This window comes from Pagrus major, chromosome 16, assembly GCF_040436345.1.
Source record: "Pagrus major chromosome 16, Pma_NU_1.0".
NCBI classification, from domain to species: domain Eukaryota; kingdom Metazoa; phylum Chordata; class Actinopteri; order Spariformes; family Sparidae; genus Pagrus; species Pagrus major.
Window position 1 is genome coordinate 21260094 of NC_133230.1, and position 18860 is coordinate 21278953.

General features: G+C 41.4%; 2 protein-coding genes across 2 annotated transcripts in view; one reads left to right on the forward strand and one right to left on the reverse strand.

Annotated features, from left to right (window-relative positions):
- The window catches only part of itpk1b (inositol-tetrakisphosphate 1-kinase b), a 33453-nt gene extending 22911 nt beyond the window's left edge, over positions 1-10542 (forward strand). The window contains exons 6-11 of the mRNA XM_073483437.1: positions 3734-3832; positions 4076-4116; positions 4389-4554; positions 6752-6819; positions 6909-7071; positions 7851-10542. Coding sequence (XP_073339538.1) covers positions 3734-3832; positions 4076-4116; positions 4389-4554; positions 6752-6819; positions 6909-7071; positions 7851-8170 — 857 coding nt within the window. The 3' untranslated portion in view covers positions 8171-10542. The remainder of the gene's footprint in view (positions 1-3733; positions 3833-4075; positions 4117-4388; positions 4555-6751; positions 6820-6908; positions 7072-7850) is intronic.
- A 278-nt stretch (positions 10543-10820) lies between these two features.
- On the reverse strand, positions 10821-17876 carry plk4 (polo-like kinase 4 (Drosophila)). The gene is made up of 15 exons (XM_073483865.1): positions 17685-17876; positions 16469-16564; positions 16030-16125; positions 15179-15293; positions 14092-15061; positions 13920-14011; positions 13295-13620; positions 13104-13208; positions 12874-12976; positions 12639-12788; positions 12322-12550; positions 12123-12225; positions 11783-11920; positions 11584-11690; positions 10821-11276 (listed from the first exon to the last, which is right to left on the reverse strand). The coding sequence occupies exons 1-15, from the start codon at positions 17712-17714 to the stop codon at positions 11165-11167; spliced, it is 2772 nt and encodes a 923-aa protein (XP_073339966.1). The 5' UTR covers positions 17715-17876; the 3' UTR covers positions 10821-11164.
- Between the last annotated feature and the right edge of the window lie 984 nt (positions 17877-18860).

Consider the following 18860-nt stretch of genomic DNA (forward strand, 5'->3'; position numbering starts at 1 on the left):
AAAGCTTAATGTAACGTGGCTGTCTGTTAATGCCCCAACCTAGAGGGGAGATGTGCTCTGAATCTTAGGTGTTAGAACAGGCCTGTTGAGGAATTTCTCTGTTCATCTTCATGCACGTGAGTCACTGCCTATAAGTTTATTTATTTGCACACATGAATATGATATAACAGCAGATAGAGGAGGAGATGCAGTGGAAGTCCAGATGACATAAAAGAAGAAGAGAAACAGAAAAAAGCAGTGTAACTGGATAATGACATTTAAAAAGCATCTCATCGCAGAGTCCCGTAAACGTCGTCCTCGGCTCCACTGGGTCTGCTGCGAGCATGCAGTGTTTAGACAGAGCCACAGATTGATCCTCTTCCCCACCCTCCCCTCCATCCTCTCAACCCTAAAGTGTCAACCAGAGCCAAGCATGCACGCTATTGCAAACTTGGCCACACTCTCTTATCCACCGTTCCCCGGTCTCTTTATTATAAATCCTTAACTTGGAGCTCGAAATGTTTTCCATTTGACAAGGTTTAGGTCTTTTGATGGTGTTTTGTTTGACAAAATTTAACGCCATCGGTCTTTGGGAACACAGTGATGTAATGGGGATATTTTCCCTACCAGCCTTTTTTTTCTCTGAAGGACATTAAGTTGCTATTTCTGTCCCGGTAAAATAACATCAGTATGACGAGCCTGGCTGTAGCCAGTGAAAAGATGACTGATGGGTAACCCTCCAGGCTTCCCGCTCCCAAAAGTGACTGGATGCAGAGCCAACACTGGAATAAATCCAGCTGTGCAGGGAAAGGTTACAGAGCACAGAACAAGAACAAGTATCTCCCTGTGAGGAAGAAAAGGAGTATTCTGTGTTTGTCTGTCATGTGAAGCAGAAAATAGAATCACTTTAACCATACTAGATCGTTTTTCACCTTCTTTTAAGATGCAGATGTATTCCTTTTCTAAGTAAAAGTGTTCCAATTAGGAAATTAGTTTTGTACATAGTGGTCAAAGCACATGTTCAGCCACAGCAGAGCAATTTCTTATCTTGAGGGCACATAAACAAGGCGGATACTTGAAGGATTAGTCCAGGTTGGTATGTCTTAGGACTTATTTCCACAGCTGTGGTCAGCAAAGTTGAAACAAAGTCAGACGATCAGACGGTTGAGCCAGATTATCTTAAACTCTTTGGAACAAAATAAAACAACCTACCAGAGGAAGGTGCATGTCATGCGGACCAACATCTCCAATTTGCACTGCCATCTCTGTTACCACAATCCAGATCTGGTCGTCAAACAGTTTTTCACTAGAAATTTTGTTGATGTGTGTCCTGTGATGTAACAAACATATTTGTTTTTTTTAAATAAAATGTAAGGAAAAGATATTCCAGTATGTTATAGTGAAACAATAGAAAGAATAGAAAGATAATCAATGTAGTATCATAGAGAGTAAAGAAAACCAGCATTAAAAAATGGAATCAAAATAGTTGCCAATTAATTTTCTGTCAGTCAGTGAACTAAATGCTTCAGCACCACTACAATATTTTTTTACCAATAGGAATGATATGTCTCCCTAGTCAATACGCCATCTTGCAGCACGATTACAGTAACTCTGGAGACTGCTGCTTTATCACCTCCCACAGCAGCAGCTGTGGCTGATTTTCCTGGAACCTGTTCCGCAGCTTAATGTCACTTAAGAAGTTTCAGTGATAACTTTTGGGCTTTTATAAGCCTTTTTTTCCTCGTGCATCAGCTTTCACTGAGGGGTTTTCCAAAACCTATGGTGGATATCTGCCCTATCTGGCTGCTGTGAGAGCTGTAAATGTCTGTGGGGCCCACTGTACACTCATAGTTCAACACTCAGCACTGGAGTAAATGTAGGCAAATGAGATTCTCCTGACCTCAGCAGTAGTGGGAGCAGAGAGCCCTGCCACCGCTGAGGCCCGCAAGCACACAAAGACCGGCGTGTTCCTATTGTGTTTTTGTCATTAGCAATTTGCCAGCTCTTGGTTTGGCCCCCTCACTGATTTCCTGTGGTGATATCTCCAACCAGCTGCCGTATCACCCCCACGTACCTACTGTAGAGGGGAAATTACTGAAGGCAGAACATTAATATAGAGGCATCCTGAGCCCTGATATGGTGAAGTATGTTAGAGCTGCAGGATGTTTGTTATTTTCAGTCTTATCGGAACTGACTGCTACAGGATGTGATGTAAAAATATGATGTAAACAAACACAATGTGATGTAAAAACATGGTGGGTATGGGTGAGAAATAGATTAGCTAATGGAAAGAAAATTAACCGACTGTTTTGATTATTAATTAAAGGGGTTCTGTGGAACTTCTGTGTTGTGCTGTAAGCCGGTCCTTAGTTTATGTTAGCGGACTTCATTTCTAAACTAACATTAGCTACTGTTGCTTTCTGTTAGCTGAACAGAGAGAGGCTCTGAGATGAGGCACTTGAGAACATGCATAAAGTCACATCCTTTGGACTGTAGCGGAAAATCCAACCCAAGTCCTTCAAAAAGAAATCCACATTTAACCACTTCAACAAATCATCCACAGGCTTGTATAGACAGAGAGAGTTTGTTGGGCAACAAAAGCTATTTTAAGACGTCACTTTGGGCTTTGGGATATGGGATATGTGATGAGCATTTTTCACAGACTTAATGTTTGACCTGCCGTCAGGTATGGTCAAGTTTAGATTGTGTAATTGCATGTGTTTTGTTTGCTGTCCGCTGACAAATGAGCTATCTATCATGCCTGTCAGTCAGGTGATGTATCTGATGACTCTGTAAGGTCCTCAGCTGGTTTGACTTGTCTGTAGTTCCTCATGAGATTGTGTCTTCCTGTATTTCACAATTTTCCTGTGTGTGCGTGTGTGTGTGTATTGTTAGGGAGGAGCAGAAGGGCCTGGCAGCTCTCTGCTTTATTTATTTGGACAGGAGTCATTTGTTCCCCTGGGCCTCAGATGGCCTCTGCTGTGTTTGTTGTCTAAACCCATCACAAGGATGAAATATAAATATATAAATACATGACCAAATTAAGTTAAATAAGGTGTGGCTGCATATGTGACAGACTCATCTGCTCCCCTTGTCACGACAGGTCTTGAGCATTTTATGCTCAGACTACACAAAGATGTGCTGCCCTTCATTAATTAGGCTGTGGATGATGACAAAGAATTGCTTGGACTGCTGCTATTCCAACATATATCAATGTCAAGTAAAGCTGTTAAAAAAGGGAGTAAATACTGAAAGTAAAACAAAAACACCAAAACAAAATTTATTACAAAACCAGCGGTAATGACTGTACTTAAATTCCACCTTATGTACATGGGTCATAGTACAGATTGTGGCCTTGCCTTTTTCTGTGTGTGAACTGATGGAAATGTGTTTCAAAACTGACCCTTACCCTCACCCTCAAATGAAAGGAAATAGATTGATTTAATGATTTTCTATATCTTATACCATTAGAAAATAATATTTGGGGTTTTAGACAATAAGCAATTTAAAGATGTGACCTTAGTCTCTGGTAAATGGTCATGGACATTTTACAATCAAGCAGTCAATCAAATAATATTAAAAATCATCAACAGATTAGTTGCAGCCCAAATATAATTAACTAACTATCTAAGATTTATTCTCCATCGTTATTTTCTGTTCAACTTAAACTTTTCATGACCTTTTAAGAGTATTTCCTCTCCAAATCTTAACTCTACCAATTCCCACCATCTTCTTCTCCTTCTCTTTTCATTAGATGAGCGGATTTGCTCTCCTCCATTCATGGTCCTTAACACAGATTGCAGCCCAGATGTGCTGGAGCAGATCAAGAGGCAAGGACTCACATTCCCCTTCAGTAAGTATTTTTTTACCACAGTCATCTTCTCTATATCGAGGATTTAAATCTATACTCCACATACATTATTTAGACCTCATATTGTACTTTTAACCATTCATTGTACTCTAACAGTGAGACAGGTAGTAGACTTAAAGTGTAAGAAAAGGCATTTGACATTGTCACTTCTGCTTTCCAGTTTTGTACCAAGTTAGTTCACCTTGCTAATGTCTCTATTTTTCCTCCCCTCTGTTACTCCCTCAGTTTGCAAAACACGGGTGGCTCATGGAACCAACTCCCACGAGGTAAGAGGTCACAGGGCTCAGAGGTCAATCACACCCTCCACAGTTTGCTTTGTGTAAATGTTAACACTTGTCCAGTCACAGGATTGTCCTTTAAGTCCAAACAATGAAATCAGATAAGCGCTGAAATCAATACTCCTGTCAGGCTAACCAAATAGTCCTCATACCACCACATTCACTGTGTTACTTTAACATTGGCTTTGGCTGATGATTGGTGATTATTTTCCACTTTAAGCATAGGTGTGTCATTTTACTGTGTGTTCTCCTGTCATCAGATGGCCATTATCTTCAGTGAAGAGGACCTGAATGACGTGAAGCCTCCCTGTGTCATCCAGAGCTTCATCAACCACAATGCAGTGCTCTACAAGGTGTTTGTGGTGGGTGATTCCTACACTGTGGTGGAGAGACCTTCACTGAAGAACTTCCCTGCTGGACCTGCAGGTGAGGAGACAGACAGACAGACAGGCAGACAGGCAGGCAGGCAGGCAGGCAGGCAGGCAGACAGACAGACAGACAGACAGACAGACAGACAGACAGAGAGAGAGAGAGAGAGAGAGAGAGAGAGAGAGAGAGAGAGATGGGGAAGCCCAAGTACTACTAACAGCCACACTGGCCAGACTGTACAAGTTGCACAGCTTCTCCAAATTAGCCAATAAAAGACCTCATAAAATGGCTTTATAGTCCCTGCAATTGGACCTTTTCACCCTTTCGAGAGATACAGCAGGGTGCAGTTGAGTCCTGCCCTGTTGGTTGTGCTGTTGAAAATAAACAAGAGGAGCGGTGTTTTTCCCCATAAACATGTCAGAAGCCTTACCCATAATGCAGCCTTGAATACAGGGTTGTCCCCAGACATAAGTGACACCAGTATTTGCATGCGATACAGTGGAGGCCCTCATGCAAACCAGGCTTCACCATCAGCACTGTTAGTCTGCTTTGTGTAACAGACAGAACAGTTGCTTTCAGCCTGGAATGCTGAGTGGTGCAGCAGGAAAGCACGGCCGCTGTCAAACACAAAAGCAACATACCACAGTGTTACATCTGTGCAGCCTTGTGCTGTACACTGTGTTTTAAATATCCAGGAAGTAGAGGGAATAGGCTGGTTAAGTATGATGAGTGGATGTTAAAAGAAAATAATTTAAAACTAATTGTGATTAATTTCATATATTTACTTTTAAATAAAATGTAACTCCATGGGAATTAAAGCAACAAATTGTAACTTCCTGGAGAAAGATGGTCTTATCCCAAGATCATCAAATACTGACGCTTTGGGTTGGCAGCTCGGGTCAGACGCCAACCCAAGGCATTAGTATTTGATGACCTGGGGATAAGACTCAACAATCAACTATCTTTCTACAGGATGTTACACATTTGTTGCTTTAAATGCAATGTGACCTTTACCATGCCCATCAGTGAGATCTGGGCTCATGCAGATGTCATTAGCGTTTATCACATTCTAAAATTAAAGCTCTTCCCATTTGAAATGTCCACGAAGGTTGTGATTGAAATATATCTACTAGTTTTATATCAAAAGTTACATTGTATACAGTTTCCATGATACTATATTTTATTTTGAGAAGCAAATATATTTAATTAGTCACTTTTTAGTATTCAATTGATTTTTATGACATCCACCCCTCATGAATGAAAGGGTGAAATATGAAGATAAAGAGAGGTAGAGGTTAATGTTCGGGAAGAACCCGTGTTGTAAGCTGTTTAGCAGTGCTCTTCTATTCACCTTGCATGCTGTTTACAGGTCGGTCATCAGTGACATCTGATGACATCTGGCTACGCTGTTTGCATCCTATAAAATGTAGGCTCCGTTTCTCCCGCTCCCTCTCTCTTTCTCCCTAAAGAACCCTCTTTGGTTATGAGGCAGCCTTTAGTTTTTCCTTGGTTTCTTCTTTGCCTATTTTATGCATTCCACAATGTTCACATCCTATGCTTTGTGATCTTTTGTTGTGCTTACATTTCACTCACTTGTGTTATGTAAATTCCTTGATTTAATCTTCTGAATGCTGTATCTCCCTCTTTGTCATGGCCCTAAGAGCAAGGTGTGAGAAATATCTGTCCCATCCAGCCTTCCTTGTTTCTTCTCATGCTTCTGTCATGTTTAACTGGTGTTACATCCAGTCTGGGAGTGCACTAGTTCATCTGTGCAATACTTTACTACCACGACCCTCTATAAGCCCAGGGGCATATTTATTTGGACAGTGATGGAATTTAGTTTTTCCCTCCTCTCCCAACCTTCTCCCTTCCTTCTAACACTCTCTAATGTTAATCACTTCAATGATAACAAATCAAAAGGGACAATAAATTTTGCAATTCTTCCTGTCCAGTTTATTACAGCTTCAAAGAAAATCTCTTGCCAGAGGCAAACGGCTTACATACTATTTTGCACTCATCACTCATTACATGGTTATGGCTCAGAGGGTTTAATGTTAAAAGATTTCATGCTAAGGTGGTTTAGTTTTAAGTTCCAGTTGCTTTACAGCAGCAAAGACATAACCAGTTGAGCTTTGCTGCCACCTAGTGCCCAAGGAGAGAAATGTATACAGATGACAACACTGGGAAAGCATGTCAAGTATTGTTTTAGCTCTTTAAAATTCAACCCAACCTTTTTCTTCTGTTTCCTTTTCAGACAGGAAAGCAATTTTCTTCAACAGCCACAACGTTTCCAAACCAGAGTCATCCTCAGACTTGACTACGGTATGTCCAAATTGTCACTGACTGCCATCCCTTGTGACATTAACAAGTTTTTGTCGCTGATGTGCTTTAATATTTTCTGTTAATCTCAGAGAGAGAACGTAGAAGGAGTGTCTCAGCCACCCAGTGATGATGTCATCAGAGAGTTGTCCAGGTCACTGCGGCAGGCGCTCGGCGTGTCCCTGTTTGGCATCGATGTGATCATCAACAACCAAACAGGCCAACATGCCGTCATTGACATCAATGCATTCCCTGGTAGGTGCAGCCTCCCATCCACAAGGGTGGGATGTGTTTTATTCAGTCTTGTTGTTTATTTTACAGCAGATAATGAGCTTCACGGGCCTCTTTCTGTGCTGACCTGGTTCTCAGGTGTCACTCTTTCTCACTTGTCTCAGGTGAGAGATGCAGTGATGTCATTCTGTTGTTCACCCAGTTCTATTGAAGTGAATGCTTTTCCCCCGTCACCTGTGTAATCCTGAGGGCAAAACATGCACCAGGCCTCAGTCGCTGTATTAACCTGAACTGAACTCTGAAGATAAAAAAAATATTTTTATTATACTAAGTACTGCACAACAATTTCCAGAAAGATAAATAAGTTCTATCTTATCTTAATACCAATGTGGAGCTCGTCTCCCATGAATCATCTCATGGCCCCTCAGATTTATCCTGTGACCCTTTAAATGGCCCCAAACACAGGTTGGGAACCACAGGACTAACTTGCCATATTTGCAATACGATTGCAACAAGCGTACTCTGCTTATCCTGCTCTAACAGACGGAGGAGTTATGAAGATTTTGTGAATATATTGCATAGTTCCAGATCTCTGAATCAAACAAAATAAAATGTGAGATCAGTCAGATAATTAGGCTTGTGAATAAACTCTACTATACATATATAATACACACAAAAGATGGTTACATAGCATGTAAACAGGAATATAATTTAAATAGGTTTATAGGTAACCCTCATAAATATTTGGAATATGTTCAAGACCTGAATTAGTTGAACTGACTTAAATGTCCCCATGTTCTCAGGTTATGAGGGTGTCCCGGAGTTTTTCAATGACCTCCTGAACCACATCACCAGCGTGCTCCAGAGCCACAACCCAGACTTCGCCCCTGCCAGCGAGCAGCCTAAAAGTTTGCCAGTGAGCACCACAGTACCTAACGCCGCTCCGCCGGCCCCGGGCTGCTGCAGCATGCTGGGAAAAGAGGCCAGCGGCAGCCCCTGGATCGTAGAGGGCGACGGAGGGCTGAAGGGCCCGCGTCAGAGACTGGGCTGCAACACAGCCATGTCCCCCAACTTCCAGCAGCACTGTGTCTCCACAATAGCTACCAAGGCTTCCTCTCAGTGACTGATCCCCTGCTCCCACTCCGTTTGATCCCTGAACAAAAAAAAACGGATGACAATGGTGACAATAATATGAATAATAATCATAATAATTATGATGTTAATGATGATAATATATCTAATCAAAAAACAAACCTTTTCCTATATAGTTATTGAAAATGATGATGATTGGGTGTAAGCTTTTTTCTCTCTGCCTTTTTGTATTTTTCGTTTCGTCTAATGAGACTTAACAGTACTGTAATGTGAACTTTTGGGAACTTTTGCCTAATAGCTGATTTTATTTTTCTCTCTTGTGTGAGTTCTCTGTAATGAAAGTGTAATGGGAAATGGCCGAATCAGGACTGGAGAAAGAAGTGCCACTAGATGTGCAATGTATGATCCGATCTCTCTCACACACACACACATAAACACGCACAGGTACGCTTATATTGTGCCAGTGACGTGTGTTTGTATTCTGGTCATTACCACTGACTCCTTTGCACACAGTGAGGGGGAGAAAAGGTGGCTGGACATTTGAACACTACTCCGCAGATCCCGGGCTGCTATATGACTGTGGCCAACCGACGGCAGAGGACATAATGAGTGTGAACATCAAAGACAAAGACCGTTTTAGTTTGAACAAGCAAGTAAGCTGTTTACTTTTCCGAGTGCCATCAAATTTACATCAAGAGTAGGAAGGACGCCGGCAGTAAAAACATCTTTAAAGGTTAAAAAGAAGAAAGTAAATCTCCATGAACATGAGACCAAGTTTTTTTTTAAACGATTGTTGTTGCACCAATGTTTATAGGTGTTTGTTTTACTGTATGTCAGATGCCGGATGTTAGGTGTTCAACAAACGTCATCGCTTGAGTCCCAGTTTGAGTCGCTCCAGCGCAGGAAGACGAGGATCACATTCCTTCTTTTTTTGTTTGTTTGTGGATGTTTCCAGAGAATTCCATGATTTTCTTTCCCCCCCAGAATTCCAGTGGGATCGTGTGAGATTGTCTCTCATCACTTCATGAGCTTGCAATCTCCTTAAACACACTCTCCATGTGTCTTCAGTGCTTGTATCTGTAATGTGAGCAAACAGACTCGGGGCCGCTGTGTAGCTTTTCATGAAATTCAGTTACTCAACTAAAGTGAGGATAAATTGTGAGTTTGAATACCCTTCGATTTGGTATTGATTATTTTGGTACCATTAAATGACAATGGTTCTAGTTAATTAAGAAACTTTATTACCTCTCATTTGATTTAATTTTACTGTAACAGCACTTTTTTTTTAACCAAATTCAGTGAAATAAACCTTCAGTCCGGTCCATTCATTCGCTTCAAGCTGAAATTCTCCGACCTGTCTTCTGTTCCAGCTGCTGTATTTGTGTCACATGTTTAAAAAGAATCATTTGGAGGAGAAGTGGGAGAGACGGTCCAGCTCTTGTTCCCAGTGTTCACTGTGAGATTTTTTTACTCCAATTTTGTTAATACCTTTGTCCTGATATCTACTAAGAGCAACTTTATTTTATTGAGATTTTATGGGGGAAAAATGTTTTATATAAATGAAATGAGAGCATGGGATGTTTTTGAACAAACAGTGGATATTTACTAAAGGTGTAGTTAAAAAAAAAAAAAGGCTGGGTCTTGGTTGTACAGGTGGCATTGAAGGGGACAAAATGAGCTTGTGGTTGATGCTGTTGTCTCCCTCTAGCATCTAGTGGGAAGGAGTGCCAACCCACAGTGCATACAGATTATTGCATTCCTCTCAGCCTGCTGCTGCTTCTTCTCTTGTCCCAGGGAGGCTCCTCCTAGCTGTTTTCCTCCATCAGTATCCGAGGGAACGGACTGTCCCTTCGCTCGCCCTGTGATCGTAAATAATAGTGTCAGCCATCTCACCAGCATCTCTCTGGGTCAAAAGAATATGTGTCATAGATGGTTGCTATCCTGTTTTAATCTCCTACAACTAGTGTCGTGAACCAACAATAAATTAAAAATCTAAAAGTATTGCAGCAGGTTCAGAGGAATCTTTAACATCCTTTTAGCTCCTTTGATTCCTCATCTAAGAAATCGGGCGTGTCCCTGTTCAGGCTGATATCTGTACACAACTATATTGTGTGTCCTATGTTGTGTTCCTTATTGTGCTTCTAAATGGGAAATAAATGGTTAATCCTACCCTTGGTCATTTCTGCAACCCAGACAAGCGTCATCATGCTCCCAGCTTCTTCCACCTGAATGTTTACGTCTTGGGTGTCTTGTACAGTACGTGTATGTATATATGCCTAGGCTTACATCCGTACAGTATGTTGTTTTGTATCAGTTCTGTAATTGAGAGGAATCCACAATTTTGTGACCTTTTTTTAATTAAATGGCCAAAACAACAGGGTGAAATAAACATGTCAAACCTTCTCTGGCTGTGTTTAACTCAGCTTTTCTGATCATTTGTAGGTAAATGCTGTCTCACTCAGTGTTTATGTAGATTATCTCCCTTTACACTCACCCACACACTAATTATTAGACTACAAGCCAAAATGTCTCATAATTCTGCTCAATCCATTTACTTTCAGTGATATTCTGACTGTGTAGCTTCTTTGATGTTTTTATAAGTTCTGTATTACTGAAACCATGTGATAGCTCCAAATACTTTAATTTCTTTCTACAAAAATTCCTTCATGAATATATATCAAGTGCAAAGAGAAGACTGCAGAACAGCTGTGCAGCATTTCTCCACCCAGCCTCCAGATGTTTATTGCATTTATGAATCGCACATTTCATAGACTTGGAGACACAGTAAAAAATGATGACACAAACATTTTCACCAAAAGCCAACTGAGACTCTATACAAAATGGTCGCTTAATAAAATAAAAATATATCTTTTCATAATCTTAGTCTTCTGTACATGTAAAAAAACAAACGACACAGATATATTTACAAGAACACTAGACAAACTACGGTATGAGAGTTACTAATGCTACTTTTTGTTCCCTGCCAGGCCCTCTGAGCTGCCGGGATGTTTTGTTAAACAGAGTGTCAATGAGGTTGTAGGTGATGTGCCGTCGGGTTGGCCAACAGTCCCAGGATGGTGGAGAGACAGTGCAGCTTCTCCTTGACGTGCTCTGGCAACTTCTCGTTCTCCTTATACCTGTGAAGTAGACAAAAGAGATGCAACGGTTACCTGATCGAAAGAAAACTAGTTGTCAACGATTTTGATAATCTATTCATCTTTTAAGTTGTTTTTCAAGCAAAAATATCACACATCTACTGTTCTTAGCCTCTTGAATGTAAGAACTTTTTTTGTTATTTATGATAGTAAATGATGAATCTTTGGGTTTTCCAATGTTGGGTGGACAAAAGAAGCATTTTGAAAACATCACTTTGGGCTCTGGGAAATTGTGATGAGGATTTTTCACAAATGGGCATAACATGACATTTCTTAACATTTTTCGTACCTGGTGATCCTCCCCTCAGGAGACGTGTAGGTGATGCAGGAAACTCCTGCCTGGACCACCAGCTGAGACCCGTCGTTGAACTGCACCCACACCTCTCCACTCGTCAGCTATAAATACATAAACAGATTGAATCTTTTCATCACAAAAACAATTCTTGATTCGGATTGTAGAATATTAGGTGAATTTATTCATCAATTACCTGGGATGCCCATCCAACATTGGGCACAAATATTGACTTCACCACTTTTCCTGTGCTTTGTGCCAGATCCTGCCGCACTGGGGAGCTTTTCTTATTCAGGCTGGCTGTGGTGAAATCTGACCCGTTATAGGAGATCATCTGGAAAAAATAAATAAATATTTGAGTATATTCCTGAAATTATTCTTAATTGGGACACACTCTTTTAATGGATTCTACACTCAACATCTACAAATATTAATATACAAAATACTTATTTGGAATATCTTCCAAACTACAAAAGTCTGGTCTGAGAATGTATTCATTTATGAAATCTTGAAGTGTATGGCTGTGAGACACTCACTGAAGGAGTGATTTGAGGGGGTTGAGGAGGTGATCCTGTATCAGGAGGCGCCGGGCAGGAGGGCAGGGACGACGAGCCCAGGGAGTCTGGGGTGACAGGTCTCCTAGGATGGGTGGCATACATAAAAGTAGTATTAGCCGCATGAGGCAAGGACAACAATGACACCAATAATATAAGAATGCCAGCACTTTCTACTCACCTGCCGATAGTTATGGGGAAGAAAGGGACGTTCTTGGTGCTGCGCTGCTCTTCTGCTGTGATGGCTGCCTCCAGGGACAGACACATGCTGTGGCCCTCGTCCGAAAGCTCCACGTACTGCCGGCTCTCTGGGCTCAGGCCGCTCAGCCCCACCTCTCCCTTCACTGTGTACGACTTCCCACTCTTCTCCACCACCCTCACCAGCTCTGACGTCTTGTGGGTCTTTGCTCCTATAAAACATGAATGTTTATGAAGCAAATTATATTTACTCTTCTCCCTCAGTGGGATCACATGTTTCAACATGCACATTTAACTCACCATCATAAAAGCAAACTTCCAGGTCTGCAGTGGGAGAGTTCTCCATCAGCATCACCTTTGCATATTTGGTGTAAAGGGTCACTTTAGGAGTTTTGGATTTCACGAGCTGCACAAACTTGGAGGCGTATTGGTACTTCTTCCAGTATTTTTCTGTAATGAAAAATAAGTACGTCAACATCCAATTACTCATCTTTTATAAGCTGATTTTACTTGTGTGATGCATCCATTAGAATACCTGGAAGATCCTCGTAGCTACAAATCAGAATATCTTCTGGAGGAGCAGGAGGACAGTCCAGGACGGGAAATCCCTTTCCACCATTAGGCTGGTATATTGTCACCTACAACAAATGATAATAACAACAATTATAGAATTTTATGGCAGCAGCTTGGTGTCATATTATGTATTTATGCTACCCCCTATTGGTCACATGTGGAAGTAAGAGAGACACTTGAGAATGAGCTCACCATTGAACCGTCGCAGGAAATCCGAAGGACTTCTTTGACCCTCTCTTGACCGCTTTGACACTTTAACAACTCCATACACACTTCACCTGTGTCCAGGATGCTCACCTGGAGGAAAAACAAGAAAAATAAATTAAGCAACACACAAATGGTGAAAATCAACAAATATTTAAAAAATATGAGCAATATCTTACAACTGCATTTTTGGTCTTCTGTCTAATAGGCTTCAGTCTGTACGCGCACAGCGGCGGGATGATGTCTCTAAGCGTTTTCTTCTCCTTATCCACACTGGGTTTGGCTGCAGGGGGCATCAACTCTCTGCTGTGAGGAGGTTGGAACTCTGCGGCAGGTATATTTTCCCTGTACGAGTCAGAGTTGGAGGGATGGTTGTGGTGCTGGTTCACGCCTCGCCCCGTTGGCTTGTCCATCCACGAATTGTGAATAGCTAAAGGCCCTCTGCTGCTGTGGAAGCTCCCGCTGCTGCTGTGAGCGCTGCTGTCTGCAGGCCTGTGCCCAGAGGCTGAGGAAGAAAAGAAAATATTTATAAAGATTTGCTTAAGCAGGGTGGTTTAATTGTGTTTAGAGAGTTTAAAAGATCAAATTTTAAACTTCTTAATTTATATTCAGTCACACAAGAGTGGCTAGAGCCCACACTAGCCTACATATCTAGGATAAATCCTCTAATGACAAAGGATAATTTAACTGAACTAAAATTTGACATGAATGAGAACATTAGCTGAGTGATAAAAAATGATTTAAAAGTGCTGAAATCTATCACATATGCAGAGATCATCAAAGAGTAAAAAACAACATTTTTACCATCATTATTGAGCCAATTAGTAACTCCTTCTAGGTCTTGAAATTGCAAGTTTGGTGGATGTGCCGTCTGTGTGGACAATGAATACCCAGAACTGAAACAGAGAGTGAATCTGTTAGTTCTTATTAAATTTTTTAAAATGAACGGAAAATCATAAATAAAGAGAGTTCTTACTTTGCTGACTGTTTGACAGGGGGAGACGGGAGCCTTCCCCGCTCTGGAAATGGGTGCTGAGTGGAGGACATGGGGAAGACTGGTCTTCCTAACCCAGTCAGAGACTCCTCTGAGTGGCATCTCCCCAGCTCAGCGTGACTCAACGCCTGGCCTGATGAAGAGGAGCCTGAACGATCCGAAGAGTGAGCCCTCCTCAGGTAGCGGGAATGAGGCATCCCGTTCTCTCCACCATGAAGCCCCCTGTTCCTGCCCTCTCTGTGAAATATGTCCGCCGGATGCTGCCGCCACTGGTCTCCGTCCTCAAAACAGCCGTTGCTTGGCTGGTGTGGAATGGGCGCCATGCGATTAGGCAGGGCGGAGCCAATCATGTGCCTGGTTCTCCTCTGGAGGCGGTTGCTGCTGCTGGCTGAAGTGGACGAGGTGCAAGCTGTGGAGATGGTGGCAATGCCACTGTCTATGGACCCTTCATCCCCCAGCCCCAGCTCCTTGGTCCTGACCAGCAGGCTCTGGGTCATGAACGGGTGGTCCAGCACGGCAGAGAGGCTGGGCCGCTGGTTGGGGTCCCTCTGCAGCAGCTGATGGATCAGGTCCTGAGCTTCTAGAGAAACATGACCAGGCATCTCATATTCCCCGAGAACCACTTTAGACAGGGTGTGCTTGACTGTGTCTGTGTCAAACGGAGGGCGGCCCATCAGGAAGGCATAGAACATGCAACCCAGCGACCAGACATCTGATTCAAGACCATGAGCGCTGCGAGTGGCCACCTCAGGGGAGATGTAGTTGGGTGTCCCGCACATGGTGAAGTGCTTTTCATTGGGGAGTTTGAGCTGGGTGGCCAGGCCAAAGTCTGCTATCTTAATGTTCATGTTGCTGGTCAGCAGAAGGTTTGACAAGGTCAGATCTCGATGCAAGATGCCGTGAGTGTGTAAATACAGCATTCCTTTCACTATTTGGTGCATGAAATGTCTCGCTGTAGAACAAAAACAATTTTTTACATTTTTTTTAAAGGCAGCTCACAAAACTTAACCTCATTAAAACATTCACTGCAACATAATATATATTTTAAGATAAAATTGTTCTGTCTGACCTTCATCCTCAGAGAAGGGCATCTTCCGCTCTTTAAGGTACCGACTCATCTCTCCATTGTGGCACATCTCCAACACCAAGTACACATAGTTGCTGTCCTCAAAGTAGTTGTACAGCTTAAATAAAGACATGATACATAATGGCATTCATTATCGCATCAAAGTGAAAAGACTAGGGATGCAAATTAAGATTATTTCTATTGTCAATTAATAAATCGTTTATTTTCTTGTTTAATCAATTTGTTGTTTGGTCTATAACATGTGAGAAAATGGTGTAAAATGTCGATACCAAAGCCCAAGTTGACATCCCAAATGTTGTGTTTTGTCTACAACCCAAAGAAATTTAGTTTACTAATAATCGAATAATCGATCAATCGTTGCAGCCCAAGAGAAGAAACAACAGTATGATAGCAACGAAATCTAAAAAACACATGAGTGGATTTGAGTCTAACTTATTATATTGCTTGGTCAAGAAACTGTATATCAGTGAGAGCCTGCTCTCTTGGTTAATCTTCAAAAGGCATACTGATGACCAACCCTAAAATGAAGTGAAGCGGACAATAGTGGAAGAATGACAAAAACACTGAGCAAAGTAATTACTGGCCGTGGGGGCAAGTTGTCCACATTGATTACATAACCATGACAACGATAACACAGCGCTGGTATACCCAGACCCAAACACATCCAAAACTGATTTTTGGGAGCAGCTGGGAACAGTAGATTTTACCCAGGGAAAAAAATACCCATTAATGTGACACAGAAAATCAAAAGGAGAACAAATATGAGTGCCATAGCTGACTTTATGGAGTGTAATAACAACCCACAGTACGAGCTGTGTCCAACCTAAACTTACCTCGAGTATTGAAGGATGTTTCAGTCGACATTGGATCTCCACCTCATTCGTCACACGCTGGACCATGCCAGCTTTTTGCATCGCTTTTTTGTCAATCTGCAGATGGGAACAACAGAGATAATTATACACCTGCTGCCACTCTTAGCATCAACATGTAATGTGGTACAGTGCTACTGCGCAGTGGTTAGGTCTAGTGTATAATGGTCAATCTGTCACCCACAAAGACAACTAACTATTCAGACCTCATTTGTGGGGAGTCGAGGGACCACAAAAGGCCCCTGGGAGGCAAGTAAGGTCTAATAATCCAACAGTTCCAGTTTGCACTTCAACCGTCAGTCGCTGACAACAGCTTGTGTTGGTTAAGTGTCTACATTACAGGTAAAGCGTGCTATAATTACCGATAATCATAAGACATAAACGGTTGGTGACAGATTCTTACCGTTTTGATAGCAACCTCCAGACCAGTCTTCACTGATTTTGCCCGGTAAACACATGCAAAGGAGCCTTTGCCCAGGAGGGTGAGGACCTTAAAATCCTACATGAGAAAAAAGAAAAAAGACACATTGAGTATTACAAACAATTATTGTATTTGCAGAGAAATGTAAATATGATTTCAGATTTTAAAATGTTGATCCCATGAGAGAGAGGATCTTTAAACGCATGATACCTCGATCCTGAGCTCCTGAGCATAAGACAAACAATTCTCCTCGTCTCTGCTTGACTGGGTGTCAGCAGAGAGATTTTGGAAGAAATAGTGAATAACTCGATCAAACATCGTCCCTCTCGCCTGCGACATGCTGGATGTACAGTAAGACAGACAGCACAGGATCTAACGACTTCACACAGGGGAGAAACCCTCCCACAACAAACGTTAACTGTCAAACAAGCCACCAACACCTGACACTGTCATATGGCCAACCAAAACCTTTAATTATCCCGGCTCTCTTCCCGCTAACGAGGACCACTTGTAGCCGTTTCCAAGCAGCATGTTGAGCCACCAAACAGACGCGATGAGGAGGAGAAACAACAGTGTTTGTCCCGGGAGAGTGTCGGTAAGGTGACACACCCAGGTACCGAGGCTGCATCTTAATGCTGATAACACTGACAACAACAACAATAATAATAATAAATATAATAATAATAATAATAAATATAATAATAAGCAGAAGAAGAAAAGGAAGCAGCAGCAGAAGAAGAAAAAGAAGCAGAAGAAGCAGAAGAAGAAAAAGAAGAAGAAGCAGCAGCAGAAGAAAAAGAAGCAGAAAAAGAAGCAGAAGAAGCAGAAAAAGAAGCAGAAAAAGAAGCAGAAGAAGCAGAAAAAGAAGAAGAAGAAAGTTTAAGTCAAAAAAGCCAACCGTCAGTACATATGAAGCAGCAAACCAGTTGAAACGTAACCAAAATGAGCCAACGCTAATATTATTGGCTGATTAAATGGCGTTAGCTTGGCACCACATTAGCGGATAGTTAAACGTAGGATACATTTCAACTAAATATATGAAACCGAATGCTTTATAAACACTTTCAACAGTATTATGTAGCGATAAACACCGTTCAACTCACGGCTAAGTTAACTCCAACCTTGTGTTTATCTATCGCTCCCAGCCTGAGTTGGTTTGAAGTTAGCTTGTGGGCGTTAGCCGAACAAAAGCACTCACCTCGATTTTGTCGCCGATCGAAACACTCATCGTGCTGTCTGGGAATCGCCTTGCAGATGCATGAAGGTTTGAAATAATGTTCCTCGATCGTGTGAGCGTAGCGACAGTCGCTACAGGAGTCCTCAGAGGGCAGATAAATGTTGTTCTCGTGTTCCCCTCCAAAACTTTGCCATTTCTTCCATTTTGAAAATATCCGCCCGTTACTCCCGTGCCTACGTCACACGCAACGTCACATGTCAACAAGCTCGCTTTGCCACGCCCCCTTTAAGGGTCCCATAAAGAAATGGCCTCGTAGACTCATAAAACTATAATAACATAAAAGTGCTCAAAGCTAGATTTTTGTACTTGTCATCTCTGCAACGTTGTATATGTAAAAAAAACATTTCCTACTGTATATGCATATAAATTTTCAGGCCTGTGGTCATGGCTTAGGTTTTTAATTATGAACATAGGTTGTTCATTTATTCTAAGGAGACCCAAAGTTTTTGAAATTAGATAAGTAAATAATGCATTATGAAATAAAAAAGAGTGCATACATACAGACAAAATATTTAATGTAGCCATGACATGGTGAAATCATTCATTACATTTCTAAAACTCAGCTAATTCTAACCGAATGTTATTTCATCTATAGGGCTACACAGCCATAATTATTTTTGTAGATGATTAATTATTACGTTAATTAGGTTGATTAAAATGTATAAAAATAATGCAAAGTACTCATCGCAATTTCCCACAGTCCAATGTGATGTCTTCTAATTGCTCGTTTTGTCCAACAATCTAAAACCCACTCACTTCATAATAACATGAAATTAAAAAGCAGCAAATCCTAACATTCGAGGAGCTGAAGCCAGAGAATGTTTTTCCATTTCTTGCTTTAAAAATCACCTTAATGACTACCAAATAATAGATTTTTATTAATTCATATTTATGTCTAAATTTCCTAAATTACGTAATTAGCTCTACCTTCTTGATGGACAAAGACTAGGTCATGAAAAGTGGGTGGCATTATGAAATAAGTCAGTGGAAAAAAAAAGCTTTGTTAAATAAAAAAAACTTAAAACTACTGGAATTAAATAAAAATGACAACAATAAACCTTAAATCTGAAGGTTTGTGCTGCTTATGAAGCAGGATGAAACAACATTTTGTCATAATAAACTGAGTTTTAAACATTT